At 43.7% G+C, this 18,411-nt stretch overlaps 3 protein-coding genes across 3 annotated transcripts in view; 1 reads left to right on the forward strand and 2 right to left on the reverse strand.

Annotated features, from left to right (window-relative positions):
- Positions 1–18,411, forward strand: part of LOC108703744 (oocyte zinc finger protein XlCOF6) — an 81,901-nt gene that overhangs the window by 35,672 nt on the left and 27,818 nt on the right. The window lies entirely within an intron of this gene.
- LOC108703782 lies at positions 1,382–9,305 on the reverse strand. Its single transcript, XM_018240095.2, has 5 exons — positions 9,151–9,305; positions 6,086–6,560; positions 5,854–5,989; positions 2,493–2,634; positions 1,382–1,568 (listed from the first exon to the last, which is right to left on the reverse strand). The coding sequence occupies exons 2-5, from the start codon at positions 6,504–6,506 to the stop codon at positions 1,434–1,436; spliced, it is 834 nt and encodes a 277-aa protein (XP_018095584.1). The 5' UTR covers positions 6,507–6,560; positions 9,151–9,305; the 3' UTR covers positions 1,382–1,433.
- LOC108703752 (oocyte zinc finger protein XlCOF7.1-like) lies at positions 11,344–16,465 on the reverse strand. The gene is made up of 4 exons (XM_018240041.2): positions 15,425–16,465; positions 14,877–15,008; positions 14,420–14,546; positions 11,344–13,520 (listed from the first exon to the last, which is right to left on the reverse strand). Exons 2-4 carry the CDS (start codon positions 14,991–14,993, stop codon positions 11,563–11,565), a joined length of 2,202 nt encoding a protein of 733 aa, XP_018095530.2. The 5' UTR covers positions 14,994–15,008; positions 15,425–16,465; the 3' UTR covers positions 11,344–11,562.

Consider the following 18,411-nt stretch of genomic DNA (forward strand, 5'->3'; position numbering starts at 1 on the left):
TTCCTCATCAGACAGGTCTTCATAGTGCAAAATGCCAAATAGCAGTTATTTAAAAAAAAAAATGAAAAAAAGAAATAAAACTGCTCGGTGACAGACATTAATAACGTAGGGAGCCTGCAGTAAATGATGAACCTTTATTCAAATGAAGAAATGTATCAAATTGAAAGATTTTAAGCATTTAAAGCTTCCTCCAGGCCACAGAAGGGCAAAGTATTGTTACCCCAAGCTGCTGCCCTCCTTCCTGTGCTCCTGTCCTGATCTCCTGTGGGGTGGACATGAGAGGAGGGCTGCACTGCGGAGGCAGTAGGGCAGATCTGGGAGAGGAGCGACGGTGGAAACCAGGGCCCCAGGGTGAAGCTGTCGGTGAGTAGTGAAGACATCAGGGTGTTCCTCGGGAAGGGCAAAGCTACCAACACTTACCTTCTGCTGGTTGTAGAGGCGCCACGTCTGGCATAAGGGGGCGATGATGCAGGGCCCAGGTGTGGATTTGCATATGCCCAAACTTCCGAGGGGGGGCGGTCCCCGGTGCAATCGCACACCCTGCACCCCTGGTAGTTCTGCCACTGCAGCCGATTGAGACTTTTTGTGCAGTTTATTTCCATATATAGATTATTTTATATCAATAAGTAAAATAGATTCAATGATTCCTTGAACTCAGTCCCCGCCATTGTCATTGTTTATTTTAATGCGCAAGTCAACACCCGCTCTTCTTCTGGCAGGGACTGTTCGGACACGACCACGGACATCTATAGGGAGCTCTAATAAAGGGGCTAATTTTGAAGATAATATTAATTTAAAGCCAAAAGTAAAACCAGCACCATATAGTATTCATTATTGCCTACAAAATTAGGGGTGTTTAATATATCCTGTATGTTTCCTTTAATGACCCTCCTTCGCAGGGAAAGTGTTTTAATATAACACATATAGGGGAATAAATGTCTTTCTTTAAAATGTCAGCCCTTGAAAAATGTTTTACCAGAAGCCGTTGTGGGTCTATCAAGTGGATTGAATATAAAGGCAAAAAGGAATACAGCTTGGTAGTAAGGAAAAACAGCAGGCCTACATTAATACTGAAAGGACAACTTCCCCTTCAATTGTAATTTTGTACAGAATGAGGCAATATAAGGAAGGTGAGCTTTGCCTCTGCGATGATACATTGGTTTCTCCCATGATGTCGGACCAAACTCTGATCTGTGAGCTGGATGCCCCCAATCCATTCGGTTTCAGTAGTGCTGCTATGTACAGAGCTACGGCATATGTCGGCACTCTAAGATCACAGGAGGAGGATACAGGAGGGATGTTTCAGCTTTATAACACTAATATTGGCACTCATATTCCCAGGAGTTGCGCCTTCGCTCACACTACAAACCAGTCTCCATCATTTCCCCATAAAGCAAGTGACTTTATTGTGCCATAGACATATATATATATATTCACAGTAGCTCCTTGGGCTTCATGTTGTGTCCAGTCGGTGCCCATATCAAGACTACTATGAGAAGGGTGATGAATGAGCCCACCACAAAGAACAGGCTGTACATCACGTGTCTTTTACATAAGGACCTGTCCACCTGTAGAGAGAGAGTAAAAAATCCAAATAAACGACACACTACAGAGCAAAGCATTAGGGGAGGGAGGAGTCCCATGGCACAACCAGCACTTACACAATATCATAGGGTTTAAAGGGGTGGCTCACCTTTAAGTTAACTTTTGTATGTTATAGAATGGCCAGTTCTAAGCAACTTTTCAATTGGTCTTATTGTTTAAAGTTTTTTTAATCATTTGGCTAATCCGTTTAAAATGACCCATCTAAGGCTACAAATGTATTGTTATTGCTACTTTTTATTTTATTACTCATCAGGCCTCTCCTATTCCAGTCTCCAATTTGAAATCAGTGCATGGTTGCTAGGGTAATTTGGACCCTAGCAACCAGCTTGCTGACATTGCAAACTGGAGAGCTGCTGAAAAAAAAGCTAAATAAGTCAAAAAACCACAAATAATAAAAAATGAAATAAATTGCAAATTGTCTCAGAATATCACTCTCTATGTCATAATTTAAAGGTGAAAAAGTCCTTTAAGGATAACAGTATCCACCATAGAGTTGTGCATCTTGGGAGTGAAGTATAAAGAATATATTACACTGGTTAACCACAGCTGTAATTGGATTGAAACACCCAGACCTGCCACACAAAGTATTTTTCTCGCACCCCAGTGTGCTAGCTACTGCCCTCCTAAAGCGTCCAATTGGCATCATCTGAGGGCACTTAGAAGGGGAGGAGCTGAAATGCTCAACCACACCTGCATTTACCTACCTGCTACCCACCCAATACCCTTATTGTACTGCCCTGGTACCAAACTTCTGCTCTACTTGTACTACACACAAAACTTCACTTCAAAAATAATGGCGAGGTCACAACCATAATGTGTGTGATTTTCCCTGTTACACAGGAGTTTTTAGCAACCCAGCACATTCCAATGCAGGAAACTCAGCTCACCTGAAACACAGTCATATTCATTGCAGAACTGGAATTATACACCATCCTATAACAGGTGGAAGGGAGCAATGCATCCTGGTCCATCACCTTCATCTCTGCCAGCAGCTGGGGTTTGGTGTCAGTCATAGGGCAGTGTACAGACCTTTGTCAAGAGCAATAGAGAACAGGGAGACCGTTAGTTGCACAAATCAGGATACAGCAAATAAACGGGAGTTATGGGAGCGTAAAAATTATAATACATTGTACTGTTGGGTTTTTGAGTGTGAGTGATGGTGCTACATAGTGCAGGTGAGTTTGTGTGTGTGAGTGATGGTGCTACATAGTGCAGGTGGGTTTGTGTGTGTGAGTGATGGTGCTACATAGTGCAGGTGGGTTTGTGTGTGTGAGTGATGGTGCTACATAGTGCAGGTGGGTTTGTGTGTGTGAGTGATGGTGCTACATAGTGCAGGTGGGTTTGTGTGTGTGAGTGATGGTGCTACATAGTGCAGGTGGGTGTGTGTGTCTGAGTGATGGTGCTACATAGTGCAGGTGGGTTTGTGTGTGTGAGTGATGGTGCTACATAGTGCAGGTGGGTTTCTATGTGTGAGTGATGGTGCTACATAGTGCAGGTGGGTTTGTGTGTGTGAGTGATGGTGCTACATAGTGCAGGTGGGTGTGTGTGTCTGAGTGATGGTGCTACATAGTGCAGGTGGGTTTGTGTGTGTGAGTGATAGTGCTACATAGTGCAGGTGGGTTTGTGTGTGTGAGTGATGGTGCTACATAGTGCAGGTGGGTTTCTATGTGTGAGTGATGGTGCTACATAGTGCAGGTGGGTTTCTATGTGTGAGTGATGGTGCTACATAGTGCAGGTGGGTGTGTGTGTGCTACATCTAGTGCAGGTGGGTTTGTGTGAGTGATGGTGCTACAAGTGCAGGTGGGTTTCACATAGTGAGTGTGTGTGTGAGTGATAGTGCTACATAGTGCAGGTGGGTCTATGTGTGAGTGATGGACATAGTGCAGGTGGGTTTCTATGTGTGGTGATGGGTGCTATGTGTGAGTGATGGTGCTTTGTGTGTGGTGAGTGATAGTGCTACATAGTGCAGGTGGGTTTGTGTGTGTGAGTGATAGTGCTACATAGTGCAGGTGGGTTTGTGTGTGTGAGTGATAGTGCTACATAGTGCAGGTGGGTTTCTATGTGTGAGTGATGGTGCTACATAGTGCAGGTGGGTTTCTGTGTGTGAGTGATGGTGCTACATAGTGCAGGTGGGTTTCTGTGTGTGAGTGATGGTGCTACATAGTGCAGGTGGGTTTCTATGTGTGAGTGATGGTGCTACATAGTGCAGGTGGGTTTCTGTGTGTGAGTGATAGTGCTACATAGTGCAGGTGGGTTTCTGTGTGTGAGTGATAGTGCTACATAGTGCAGGTGGGTTTCTGTGTGTGAGTGATAGTGCTACATAGTGCAGGTGGATTTATATGTGTGAGTGATGGTGTTACATAGTGCAGGTGGGTTTGTGTGTGTGAGTGATAGTGCTACATAGTGCAGGTGGGTTTCTGTGTGTGAGTGATAGTGCTACATGTGCAGGTGGGTTTCTATGTGTGAGTGATGGTGCTACATAGTGCAGGTGGGTTTCTGTGTGTGAGTGATAGTGCTACATAGTGCAGGTGGGTTTCTGTGAGTGAGTGATAGTGCTACATAGTGCAGGTGGGTTTGTGTGTGTGAGTGATAGTGCTACATAGTGCAGGTGGGTTTCTGTGTGTGAGTGATAGTGCTACATAGTGCAGGTGGGTTTCTATGTGTGAGTGATGGTGCTACATAGTGCAGGTGGGTTTGTGTGTGTGAGTGATGGTGCTACATAGTGCAGGTGGGTTTGTGTGTGTGAGTGATGGTGCTACATAGTGCAGGTGGGTGTGTGTGTCTGAGTGATGGTGCTACATAGTGCAGGTGGGTTTGTGTGTGTGAGTGATGGTGCTACATAGTGCAGGTGGGTTTCTATGTGTGAGTGATGGTTCTACATAGTGCAGGTGGGTTTGTGTGTGTGAGTGATGGTGCTACATAGTGCAGGTGGGTTTCTATGTGTGAGTGATGGTGCTACATAGTGCAGGTGGGTTTGTGTGTGTGAGTGATGGTGCTACATAGTGCAGGTGGGTTTGTGTGTGTGAGTGATGGTGCTACATAGTGCAGGTGGCTTTGTGTGTGAGTGATGGTGCTACATAGTGCAGGTGGGTTTGTGTGTGTGTGAGTGATGGTGCTACATAGTGCAGGTGGGTTTCTATGTGTGAGTGATGGTGCTACATAGTGCAGGTGGGTTTGTGTGTCTGCGTGATGGTGCTACATAGTGCAGGTGGGTTTGTGTGTCTGTGTGATGGTGCTACATAGTGCAGGTGGGTTTGTGTGTGTGAGTGATGGTGCTACATAGTGCAGGTGGGTTTGTGTGTGTGTGAGTGATGGTGCTACATAGTGCAGGTGGGTTTCTATGTGTGAGTGATGGTGCTACATAGTGCAGGTGGGTTTGTGTGTGTGAGTGATGGTGCTACATAGTGCAGGTGGGTTTGTGTGTGTGAGTGATGGTGCTACATAGTGCAGGTGGGTTTCTATGTGTGAGTGATGATGCTACATAGTGCAGGTGGGTTTGTGTGTGTGAGTGATGGTGCTACATAGTGCAGGTGAGTTTGTGTGTGTGAGTGATAATGCTACATAGTGCAGGTGGGTTTGTGTGTGTGAGTGATGGTGCTACATAGTGCAGGTGGGTTTGTGTGTGTGAGTGATAGTGCTACATAGTGCAGGTGGGTTTCTATGTGTGAGTGATGGTGCTACATAGTGCAGGTGGGTTTGTGTGTGTGAGTGATGGTGCTACATAGTGCAGGTGGGTTTGTGTGTGTGAGTGATAGTGCTACATAGTGCAGGTGGGTTTCTATGTGTGAGTGATGGTGCTACATAGTGCAGGTGGGTTTGTGTGTGAGAGTGATGGTGCTACATAGTGCAGGTGGGTTTGTGTGTGTGAGTGATAGTGCTACATAGTGCAGGTGGGTTTCTATGTGTGAGTGATGGTGCTACATAGTGCAGGTGGGTTTGTGTGTGAGAGTGATGGTGCTACATAGTGCAGGTGGGTTTGTGTGTGTGAGTGATAGTGCTACATAGTGCAGGTGGGTTTCTATGTGTGAGTAATAGTGCTACATAGTGCAGGTGGGTTTGTGTGTGTGAGTGATAGTGCTACATAGTGCAGGTGGGTTTCTATGTGTGAGTGATAGTGCTACATAGTGCAGGTGGGTTTGTGTGTGTGAGTGATAGTGCTACATAGTGCAGGTGGGTTTCTATGTGTGAGTGATAGTGCTACATAGTGCAGATGGGTTTCTGTACAAAGGAGACACAGCTTGTACTCACTTGGTCTGGGGCAGCATAGATTTAGGGCCAGAGATAGAGACACAATATTTGCTTAAACAACTTGTTGTGTCATTGCACGTCTCTCTGCCGCTGATGGGCAATATTGCGATGCTCATATTAGTATTTGCCCCTTTACCTGTATAATAAAATGAATTGCCAGTTAGCAGGACTATGTTACTGTTATCTGAGAGGAGACCCCCGCCAGTAAGTGGCCCCTCCCCAGACTTAGTACCTGTCAGCCCCAACTTGGCACCTGTCACAGAAATCAGAATAGCAGAGTCCAGGATCGACGGGTCAAACGGAGTCACGTTCAGCCTGACCAGTGTGGTCACAGTACTGATATTCCCAGAATGCTCAGCTGGAGAAGTTGTGACTCCTGTAACTGTAGCCATGGGGCAAACAATCCGAGAGCTAATGCCATAGAGCAGGGCTTCCCAGTCCAGCAACATATCCATGGAATGAGTGTCAGGCACCGGAGCAGTCGTATCCCCATAGTCATCATAGGGACTCCCTGCCTTGGTATCGCTCCGCTGCATTATAAGTAGTGATAAGGACAAAAGAGTAATGGCAAGGGAAGCTAAGCACACGAAGAAACAGACCACAGGTGGATTATGCCGCACACACGTCCGTAGGGCCACACAGATCGTCGTCATGGTGATTGTTCAGGACCCCCAGTAACGGGACTCAATCCATGAAACTCATAATATCTGTGTATGGAGAGAAGAGACACAGTGATTAATGCAAAGTCTCATTAGCAATGCCTATAAACCAGGCACACCAGGAACTAACCTCATTGGGTGACAAAAACATGTGACCCAAGGCAAGTCCACTGGTAACTCGGGAATCATCCTGTCCCTTAGCTTTCTGCTAGAGATGGGACTTCAACTGCTTGTGCTGCTGGTTGTCTATCCCACCAGAAGATCAGGACCACACTGAGGCTGCTCTACCTCTTCCCCATAATAAACCCTCATCCTGCATAACTAACTGCCAGATACCTTGGTGCATGCAACACAGCAGCACAGAAACCAGTGGAGCCTGCAGCGTGCCTCTTCATCAACTGCTTTGCCATTAATATTCACATTCGCTGTACGGCAGATTTAATTGGATGACAAGGCAAGACTCTGTCAGAAGTAGATAACTTTTAAAGAGGCCCCACCATCCTGCTGTACATCTGCTGCTGCTCAAGTGAATTTACCATAGACATTGCTATGGAATGAACCTTTAAGTAAAGGCCAATTACGAAAATATATGCATGAATTTATTAACAGTTACATATGAATTTATAAGAGCGATGTGTATTTTCGCGGAGCCTGGGCTACAAATCCCGATATACCACACTAGGCACTATTTATTAGGGGATGCTGGGACTTGTAGTCCTTTCATATCTGCGCTTACACTTGCAATGCCATACAGCAGGGTTGCCAAGCTGGTGGTTTTCCAGCCAAAATGGGCTACTAATTTAAAGCCCAAGCGGGTTTTGAAAGTACAAACTAGCCGAGGTACGGATTTGGGCTACTTTTTGAGCCTTTGGCTGATTTGTAGTTTGAAAACCAGCCAAAGTTTTTTCTTGCCCTAATGTGCCAAGCCTGTGTCTCTCAATGCATGTTGGGTAATGTTGTTTTCCCAACTGCCAAGTTGAATGTAAAACTACAATACCCAGCATGCAAAGAGACTGACTTTTGTACAAGTCGGGAGTTACCAGATTTTGGCCTCTGTACCCCAGTATCCCGTCCCATTCTTGCATTTTCCAGTGACTTCCCTCAATTTCAGACAATTTTGGGGCAAAAATCTGCTGGCCAACAAAATGTCTAGAGTAGGGTTGCCATCTGTTCGGTTTTGAGCTGAACAGTTCGGTTTTTCTAAAGCCTGTTCGGGTCTCAACTTTCTGTTCGGTTTTCAGCCTTATGAATCCTGAACATTAATCTGTTCACATGAAAACCACTGAAATAGCAAGATCACTCACCTGGACATGGTTTAGTTATTATGAAGTGCAGTTAATTTCTTGTTATTAAAGGAGACATATAGGATAAATGAAAAACCCCTAATTTCATAGGCAATTATAAGTAATATATGGTGTTGCTTTTACATGGGGCTAAACATTAATATTATCTTTAAAAATAGCCCCTTTATTGGAGCTCCCTATAGATGTTCTCTGGTCCCTGTCTGTGTTTCACATGAGGGGTGGGCGTGTCCCTGCCAGAAGCACAGTAGGAGGGGGACAGCCAATCACAGCCCTGCAGTCACACAAGCACAGACAGGCTTCAGTTCCCTATCAGGTCCTGCTAGCTGCTGATTGGTTCCTGTCCTACAGTGCAGTGAGCTGAGTGCACAGCCTGGGAATTCAGGGAGCAGCAAGTGGAAGAGAAGGGAGGGATTATTGGGGTTTTTGCAGAAATATTCAATAAATCAGCCTGAAACACTACTTTTTTAAGAACAATTCTTCTATATCTAAATGAGTATAATGCACTGGTACATTCTTATTTTTTACACAAAATTACTCCTTTATAGAAACAGAAATAAGGAAATTAATCAAAAATAAGAAATAGTTTTCCCAAATGAGCATTGCTGTGCTTCAGAGCTTCCTGGATAAGTGATTTCTGTATAATAGATCCCATACATGTAGTTAAAGGATTGGTCTTACTCATCGGGCAAAATAGAGGTAGGGTTTCAACTGGACGTCTCAGTTTGTCAAAGGGCTGTCCGTACAAAACTTTCTGTCCCATTTAAAACATTGTGAAAACTGCACAGAAATCCAGCCATTCGCATATAAGTGATGTAATAACCCTGACTCAGCATCATAACTCCACGACATCATTGTGCCTGCCTCTGATGTCATCATGCCCACCCCAAGATCACTGCTCCACCCCCAATGATATCTGCCCCGCCCCCATTGTTTGGGTTTAGCCAACAGAAAACGTGACAACCCAAGACTAGAGGTTGAAGCCGTTTTACCAATATTTATTGAAATTGTAAATGAATTAGGGACCTGCTGATGGGAGAATCTTTTACATTTTGCTTCATGGAAAAATATGCAAAACTGGAAATTTACAAAAGGCGTATTTTCCCATATATTCACTTATTTTTTAGACTTTCTCACTGCACATATTGGGAGATATTTCAGCTACTACTTTTGTAGTGACTCTTGGCTAGTCCTGGGCTGTTTTTATTGCTGATTTTAAAAATTAGACCAGGCAACTCTGTCATACAGAATAACGGTAATGTAATCACTAGCCCAAGTATCTGACCAGCGATAACCATTTATCCCCTTCCCCAATGTGAATAGAAACACATTCATACCCGTTTCCGGCTCCCTTTCTCCCTCTCTGTGTCACTGCGCATGCGTGACCGGTGGCAAAACTGAAACACTGGCGTACGCGCAACTCACAGTTAGTGACGGTTTTAAAATGACGTCAGGCGCGCGCCCAAACGTGTTTTTGCCGTGGCGTAGACGTTACCAAGGAAACCGAGTCCCTCCCCGTGTCTCTTATTTCCGCGGGAAGCGCGGCCATTTCTTTGGTTGGCCCCACTCTGTTCTTATAGACAGTAAACGAGTTATGATCCATCTACAGGCTACAGAATCTCCGCTTACTGTTGAGCGATGGAAATGTGCACAAAGAAAAAGCAAAACCAATACATTGCTAATTGACTGTATCTGCGAGAAGCAAACGCTGTGAACTCTGAGGGGATGGACAGGCCTGATATAAAGCGGAAGTCTCGTGGCTGCTGCTGGTTATTTATGTTAGACCTTAAATGCAGTCACCATATCACTCCTTTAATTATAAGGGATAATGTACCCCCTACTGTAAATGATAAGGATATTAGAAGTCACTGAGGGGTTGTTCTGTGACCATATAAAGGCACAAGGCTGCAGGCTGAGTTATACAGGGAACTCTGAGTATCACTCATGTATTATAAGGGATAATGTACCCCCTACTGTAAATGATAAGGATATTAGAAGTCACTGAGGGGTTGTTCTGTGACCATATAAAGGCACAAGGCTGCAGGCTGAGTTATACAGGGAACTCTGAGTATCACTCATGTATTATAAGGGATAATGTACCCCCTACTGTAAATGATAAGGATATTAGAAGTCACTGAGGGGTTGTTCTGTGACCATATAAAGGCACAAGGCTGCAGGCTGAGTTATACAGGGAACTCTGAGTATCACTCATGTATTATAAGGGATAATGTACCCCCTACTGTAAATGATAAGGATATTAGAAGTCACTGAGGGGTTGTTCTGTGACCATATAAAGGCACAAGGCTGCAGGCTGAGTTATACAGGGAACTCTGAGTATCACTCATGTATTATAAGGGATAATGTACCCCCTACTGTAAATGATAAGGATATTAGAAGTCACTGAGGGGTTGTTCTGTGACCATATAAAGGCACAAGGCTGCAGGCTGAGTTATACAGGGAACTCTGAGTATCACTCATGTATTATAAGGGATAATGTACCCCCTACTGTAAATGATAAGGATATTAGAAGTCACTGAGGGGTTGTTCTGTGACCATATAAAGACACAAGGCTGCAGGCTGAGTTATTCAGGGAACTCTGAGTATCACTCATGTATTATAAGGGATAATGTACCCCCTACTGTAAATGATAAGGATATTAGAAGTCACTGAGGGGTTGTTCTGTGACCATATAAAGGCACAAGGCTGCAGGCTGAGTTATACATGGAACTCTGAGTATCACTCATGTATTATAAGGGATAATGTACCCCCTACTAGTATAAGAATAGCACTCAATAGTAAAAATCCAAGTCTGTCTTAGCTAAGCCACGACTCCTCCAGGTACACTGAGCTGGAGAAACAATAGCTTATCTGAAACAGTTTCATTTTGCAGTGCTGGCTCTTTGTGAAAACTCAGAAATGGCTGCATACCCAATGTCCTTTAGATTGACTAACACTGAAAATAAATTACTGCACATCTTTTTTTTTAAAAAATGCATGCGCTAGTTTATTGAGTTCCTGTTACAGAGCTCAGTCAAAATAATGAAAGCTACAATAAGGGAAAAGTACAATGACAGGGCAGTATTCCATGTCCTTAACATACATATAATAAAAGGGAGAATGTATCTCCTTTAGCAGAAATCTGTGACACCAAAGTAAAATGACAATTTAAAACCAAATAACTTATGCAGATTAATTTATAGAGCGAGCACCATTTAAATATGTTTAATCTTCTAAACAATAACATCTTTTCCTTTTCTCTCCTTGGGGAATTCAGCGAAGTCCATTAAAGGAGAAATCTTGTGTGAAAAATAAGAATGTGCCAGTGCATTTTACTCTCTTAAATATAGAAGAATTGTGCTTTAAAAAGTAGTGTTTCAGGCTGATTTATTGAAAATTGCTGCAAAACCCCTACTAGTCCCGCCCATCTGTTCCACTTGCTGCTCCCTGAATTCCCAGGCTGTGCACTCAGCTCACTGCACTGTAGGACAGGAACCAATCAGCAGCTAGCAGGACCTGATAGGGAACTGAAGCCTGTCTGTGCTTGTGTGACTGCAGGGCTGTGATTGGCTGTCCCCTCCTACTGTGCTTCTGGCAGGGACCATTAGGACACGCCCACCCCTCATTTGAAACAAGGACATATAAGGAGCTCAAATAAAAAGGCCATTTTTAACGATAATTTTACCTTTTAGCCCAAAGTGAAACCAGCACCATATATTAGTCAATACTGCCTTCAATATTAGGATGGGTTTTCAGTTACACTTTATGTCTCCTTTAAGGAGTGAAGCACGACCTTCTCCAGCAGAAGAAGAGAATGGATTTTCGATCGCGCGGCTCGGCAGATGAATGTGTTTTTTCTGATGTCTATAAAGTTGGGCACTTTGTGTAAAACCTTTTCCGCATTCAGCACAAAAAAGGTCGGCGTAGTGCTTGAAAGATCTCCGGCAATCAGAGCAAGAAAACGGCCTGGCTCCATTGTGACTCCTGTGATGCTGGATAAGCTGCACCCTCTGGATAAACGATTTCCCGCATTCAGCGCAGGAAAATGGCTTCTCCCCAGTGTGAATTCTGTTGTGTTTATTAAGGTTGGCTCTCTGGGTAAAACATTTACCGCATTCATTGCAGGTGAATGGTTTCTCCCCTGTGTGAACTCGCTGATGCTTTTTAAGGTCGGAGTAATGCTTAAAAATTTTATCACATTCCGAACAGGAAAATTGTTTCTCTACTGTATCAGCTTTCTGCTGCTTCCTAAAGTCTGAGCAACGGTTAAAATATTTCCCGAATTCAGAAGGAAAAGCTTCAGTCCCGTGAGACACCAGATGTTTATTAAGTAGGGACCGTTGCGAAAAGCATTTCCCGCACTCGGGACAAGAGAACGGTTTCTCTCCGTTGTGAATTCTGTGATGTCTGGTAAGGTCGGAGCGCTGTGCAAAGCATTTACCACATTCAGGACAAGGAAAAGGTTTATCTCCGTTGTGCGTTTTGCGGTGGCGATTAAGGTCTGAGCGGTGAGTAAAACATTTGCCGCACTCGGAGCAAGAGAATGGTTTCTCTCCTGTGTGATACCTCTGGTGCGTGGCAAGCTTCGAGCAAAGTTTAAAGCGTTTCCCGCATTCCGAGCAAGCAAATGGTTTCTCTATTTTGTGAACCTTTCTCTGATGCCTACCGAGCGTGCTTTCACTGTGAAATATCCTATGGCACTCGGTGCAGTTGTGCATTCCCGGTAAGAACCTGGTTCTAAATTGGGGTTTAAGTAAAGCTTTATTACTAATGCTTCTCCCATAATCACTGCCCTTATTCTTTGTCAAACCGTTATTTAAGATGTATCCCATGACGGGAGGGAGTGTATCTGTTCCCTGTTTCTGGTCTGAAAGCGGATTCATCGTATAAACCGAATGGTTTCCTCCTCTCCATGATAGAGATTCCCCTTTAACACTACATGATGCATCATTATCTGCCAAGCTGTTATCCAGGCTGCATCCCATGATAGGAGTAGGTGTATCTGTTCCCTGTATCTGTTCTGTACATGGATTTGTACTGTAATATGAAGAATGTGCTCTTTCCCAAGAAACAGTTTCCTCTTTAATAGTCGTTGTGATTATGTCATTAGCCCATGAGCTGTTCTTCAGACTGCATCCCATGATAGGAGTAGGTGTATCTGTTCCCTGTATCTGTTCTGTAAGTGGATCAATGCTGTAATCTGAAATGTTTTCCACTTCATATGGAGCAGATATGTTCAGAATAGCATCTGAGATATAATTAGTTGTCAAACTGCTATTTAGACTGTACCCTGTGACAGGTGCAAGTTTATTTGCTTCCTGTATCTCTTCAGTTAGAGAATTGCTGCTGACATCTGAATGGTTTCCCCCTCTACATGAAGCTGTTTCCTTTTTAATTCCATTTGATACATATTTATCTGCCAATTTGTTCTTCAGGCTGCATCCCATGATAGGAGTAGGTGTATCTGTTTCCTGTATCTGTTCTATAAATGGATTAATGCTGCAATCTGATTGGTTTCTCCCTTCCCACAAAGTCATTTCCTCTTTAATCCCATTCGCTGGCGGGGGCTGTTCCTCTGGAGAAGATTCGGTTTTGGGGAAATGTTCATCTTCGCAAGAATCTGCAGCCACAATCTTGTTTGGGTCATTTTCACAATATAATATGACCTCCAGATTACCTTTAATATTGTGGATATCTTCACTTACATAATCTGGCAAAGAAGAAAACAGGGATAGTCAAGCTGGTGTGTTTATATAACCAAAGGTCCATCTGTCTGAACTATGCAAATACAATAGCTGTGTCAATAATTATAACTTCCTTCAAAGCTTAAATCAGTAGCTGTATTAAAGGAGACATTTTGTGTAAAAAGAATGTACCAGTGCATTATATTCATTTAGACATAGAAGAATTGTGCTTAAAAAAGTAGTGTTTCAGGCTGATTTATTGAATATTTCTGCAAAAAACCCTAATAATCCCTCCCTTCTCTTCCACTTGCTGCTCCCTGAATTCCCAGGCTGTGCACTCAGCTCACTGCACTGTAGGACAGGAACCAATCAGCAGCTAGCAGGACCTGATAGGGAACTGAAGCCTGTCTGTGCTTGTGTGACTGCAGGGCTGTGATTGGCTGTCCCCCTCCTACTGTGCTTCTGGCAGGGACCATTAGGACACGCCCACCCCTCATTTGAAACACAGACAGGGACCAGAGAACATCTATAGGGAGCTCCAATAAAGGAGTTCCGGGCTCTCTGCCAAAAGCCAATTAAGTTAGAAACATTGTTTCTTTTTCTGGCTGTTCAGTGCAGAGAAAAAAGGAACTTTCCAGTACAAATGAGGGACTGCAGGTTGAGCTGTCAAAAGAGGGACAGTCCCTCTAAAAACGGGACAGTTGGGAGGTATGTATAGGTATATATATTACTTATAATTGCCTACAAAATTAGGGTTTTTTCATTTATCCTATATGTCTTCTATAGCTAATACCTTTAGCTAAAGATATATAAGTTTCTTCTCTTGCACCTGTAAAAGTATTAAGATGCTGTTTAATGCAACCTCCGATAGGAACTCTCAGAAACACAAGGTTCTGATATTTTGTGCCCTGCACCCATTACTCACCCAGTGGGTGGACCTCCTGGGGCTTCTTCTCCTTTATCCCTTCCTCGTAAAGGTCCTTGTTTCTTTTTATATAGTCCCACTCGTCCAAGGAAAAATAGATGGAAACATGATCTGTCCTTATGGCAACCTGTCACACACAATGTTCCAGTCATCCCCCAGCCAGAGAAAGGGATTATCATCCACTGTTACTAAACAATAAGGGGCCGCTGTACCCACCTCTCCAGTCAGCAGCTGGATGATGTTGGACATGAGTTCCAGGATCTTCTTGTCATTCTTGTTATTTTCCTTCTGTATGACGGAGCCAGGGGCATGCAGGGCCCCCCCATCATCTGACTTCTTCCTAGGGATGTAGTGCTAAATATTGAAAGGAAGAGAGAATGGTGTTTGAGCTGCAGAGAGACCCCCTTTGTACAGACAGACAGTCTCTTGTCAGTGTGCCAGTCACAGTGCCCCTCACCTCTCCAGTCAGCAGATAGATCATCTCCAGTGTCAGAGTCACCATTCTCTCCTTCTTCCCCCGCTCCTCATTTTCATTCTTGATCCACCAGACGGTCTCATTCTGCTTCTCAGTCATTCCCTATATACAGTCCTAAGAAGTGGGGGTTTAAAAATAATAAGGAAAAAAAAGTCGGGATTTAAAAATAATAAGGAAATGGAGATGGGTGTCATGTGCTGCCCAAGCCCCTTTTCCTGTTCAATATAAACACCCATCACATGAGCATCACTCTCCACACGCACAGACAAAAATGACAGTTGCTACTAAGCATGAGTGCAACATGCCAGTTAAAAGGCTGAATTAACAAAAAAAACCAAAAGCTGTAGGTTGTCAGGAAGTGTAAATTAAGAGTTTGAGGGTCACAATATAAATATTTCTGTAATTAGCTCTTGTATTCTCTTCTATTCCCTCCATTACTCCTATATAACAACAGTGCTATATACAGAGAAAGCTTTGTCCCTGTTACACATTGGAAAAAAACACAGGATTAGACTGTGGCCCTCACTGACCTGCTCCTGCTCCCCAGTCCTGTTTCCCAGGTGAGAAGTGCTGTCCTGTCTGTAGCTGAGCAGGAGGGGCCTATTCATTGGCTAAATGGGGACAGGGCAAGACAGAGAGAGCCAATAACACCCGGGGTGCCCTGCCAACCAAACTTGATTATGTCAGTGCAGCCTCTGTCCCTTTACTGTACTGCCTCTGCTTCTTAGGGGAGAAGGCAAGCAGCCTTTAGATATACAAGAGAAGTCGCAATACACTCTGTCATTGGCTAAAGGGGAGGAGGCGGGATAGAGACAGCCAGTAGTAACCAGAGTACCCCCCTGCAAACAAATAGTGGCAATGAAGCGGCATCCCTTATTGACCTGCTCCCACTCCCCAGCCCTATTTGCTGTGTGGAAGAGGAGGCGTGTGTTTCCTTTAACTCAGTAATTGGCTATTAAACAGGATGAGGTGGGGCAGAGAGCTGTAGAGGAAAGTCATTGGATGGACGGCCAGCAGTGAGGGACTGATGGAGTTAGGGGCTGAGGACAAATTATGTAGCTGTGAGGGAAGAGAAAAGAGTTCATTCACAGCAACTTCAATTGTAGGGTTGCCACCTTTTCTGGAAAAAAATACCGGCCTTCCTATATTTTTATCTTTATTTCCCTATTAATAACATTGGGCTCAAGCATCAGTAAAATACCGACCAGGTGGCAACCCTACTCACGAGTAGTTGTGATTCCTTTAGGGTTTTGATCCAAACAGTTCGGTTTTTGTAAGGCCTGTTCGGGTCTGAACTTTTTGTTTTCAGCCTTATAAAACCCGAACAATAATCTGGCCAATACAAGAAAAACGTGTAAATACTAAGATACTCACATGAACATGGCTTAGTTACTATCCAGTGCATAGAGATGGGATTGCATTGTGTGAGGTGGGGAAAACAAGGGGGGGACCCTGTACTTGGGATTCTGCAGGAATATTTGTGAGGGGTTTTGTCTGTTTTTACCGATGAATAAACCCGGATTCTTCAGGAACATTTGTGAGGGGTTTTGTCTGTTTTTTACTGATGAATAAACCCGGATTCTGCAGGAACATTTATGAGGGGTTTTGTCTGTTTTTTACCGATGAATAAACCCGGATTCTGCAGTAACATTTATGAGGGGTTTTGTCTGTTTTTTACCGATGAATAAACCCGGATTCTGCAGTAACATTTATGAGGGGTTTTGTCTGTTTTTTACCGATGAATAAACCCGGATTCTGCAGGAACATTTGTGAGGGGTTTTGTCTGTTTTTTACCAATGAATAAACCCGGATTCTGCAGTAACATTTATGAGGGGTTTTGTCTGTTTTTTACCGATGAATAAACCCGGATTCTGCAGGAACATTTGTGAGGGGTTTTGTCTGTTTTTTACCGATGAATAAACCCAGATTCTGCAGGAACATTTGTGAGGGGTTTTGTCTGTTTTTACCGATGAATAAACCTGGATTCTGCAGTAATATTTGTGAGGGGTTTTATCTGTTTTTATTGATGGATAAACCTGGATTCTGCAGTAACATTTGTGAGGGGTTTTGTCTGTTTTTAACAATGGATAAACCCGGATTCTGCAGTAACATTTGTGAGTGGTTTTGTCTGTTTTTACTGATGGATAAAGCCGGATTCTGCAGGAACATTTGTGAGGGGTTTTATCTGTTTTTACCGATGGATAAACCCAGATTCTGCAGGAACATTTGTGAGGGGTTTTATCTGTTTTTACCGATGGATAAACCCGGATTCTTCATGAACATTTATGAGGAGTTTTGTCTGTTTTTACTGATGGATAAACCCGGATTCTGCAGGAACATATGTGAGGGGTTTTATCTGCTTTTACCAATGGATAAAGCCGGATTCTGCAGGAACATATGTGAGGGGTTTTGTTTTTACTAATAGCTAAACCCAGCAGGCTATAAACAGGGGACATGAAATACAAAGGGGGGGATTCACAAAAGTGTCGGTAAAATAAGTAAACCAGAAGTGGCGGTCGACAAATTTGTAAAATGTCGTATGAACGGCAAATTCACAAAGGCGGATGTTACCATCTCTGAATGTCTCGTAAGTCTGTCAATTTTCTAAAATGTCGTATATCTTTTCATCGTACAAACGACATTTACCAAGACTTTTCAAAAGACAATTTGACAGACATTTTCGTTTTGGAGAGCCTAAAGTGTCTGAAAAATTGTCGGTAAAAAAAATGAGTTTACAAGTAATTCTTAAAAATGTCGGGAAAAGTGGCGCCGAAAAAACCACGCCCACTTTTAACGACACTAATTCAAAAGTGTCGTACATGTCGGGAAATTGGGGGAGAAATGCTCTGTGAATTTGTCGGCTGTTGCTACGACACTTTCTACGACATTTTAAAGACATTTTTTCGTTCCCGACACTTTTGTGAATTCCCCCCAAAGAGTTGAGATGTGACGTTCTAATAATGTGAGTGTATTTCCAATATTAGGCGTTTGTGTGTATATTACACATATGAGGGGCCATTCCCACTACTGTATGTGACAGGGACAGACAGAACCACTGAAAGGGACAGACAGAAGTCTCATCACTCGGGGGAGCCACAGTGTCACACTGTCAGTACAAGCCCAAATCTTGGGGTGCAGCTGTGAGCAAAGTGAGGCTCAGAAAGCATCGCCTGGAAACAAGGAAATTACGTCTTTCATTTGCTAAAAAACAGCCCAGTGCAACCTAATAGCTCCGCCCTCTTATTACTACCAAATGGAATGAGTCCAGCAAGTTACGCTGAGTGAGATATGACTGTGTCTCCCACAAAGTGCAGTAACCCATAGCAACCTCACAGTATTAGCGCAGCCAGGCAGATAAATAAATCTTAGGGATAAATGACTGTAAATTTCTCCTCAGTCCCTTGCTCTGCAGTCTCCCCTCCCCACTCTCGGTCCATCCAGCCAATCACTGCGCAGTCCTGTGTGTTTTTCATTTGCCCCGCCCCTTTAACCTCTCGACTTCATCTATATCTATCCG

This window comes from Xenopus laevis, chromosome 9_10L, assembly GCF_017654675.1.
Source record: "Xenopus laevis strain J_2021 chromosome 9_10L, Xenopus_laevis_v10.1, whole genome shotgun sequence".
Taxonomy (NCBI): domain Eukaryota; kingdom Metazoa; phylum Chordata; class Amphibia; order Anura; family Pipidae; genus Xenopus; species Xenopus laevis.

Coding starts and splice junctions, on each gene's coding strand:
- LOC108703782 (XM_018240095.2), bottom strand. CDS start 6,506: ATGACGACGATCTGTGTGGCCCTACGGACGTGTGTGCGGCATAATCCA. Junction 5,990..6,085: donor TGCCAAGTTGGGGCTGACAG/GTACTAAGTCTG, acceptor TTTATTATACAG/GTAAAGGGGCAAATACTAAT. Junction 2,635..5,853: donor TCTATGCTGCCCCAGACCAA/GTGAGTACAAGC, acceptor CTCTTGACAAAG/GTCTGTACACTGCCCTATGA.
- LOC108703752 (XM_018240041.2), bottom strand. CDS start 14,993: ATGACTGAGAAGCAGAATGAGACCGTCTGGTGGATCAAGAATGAAAAT. Junction 14,547..14,876: donor TCTATCTGCTGACTGGAGAG/GTGAGGGGCACT, acceptor TGTGTGTGACAG/GTTGCCATAAGGACAGATCA. Junction 13,521..14,419: donor CCAGGAGGTCCACCCACTGG/GTGAGTAATGGG, acceptor CTTCTTTGCCAG/ATTATGTAAGTGAAGATATC.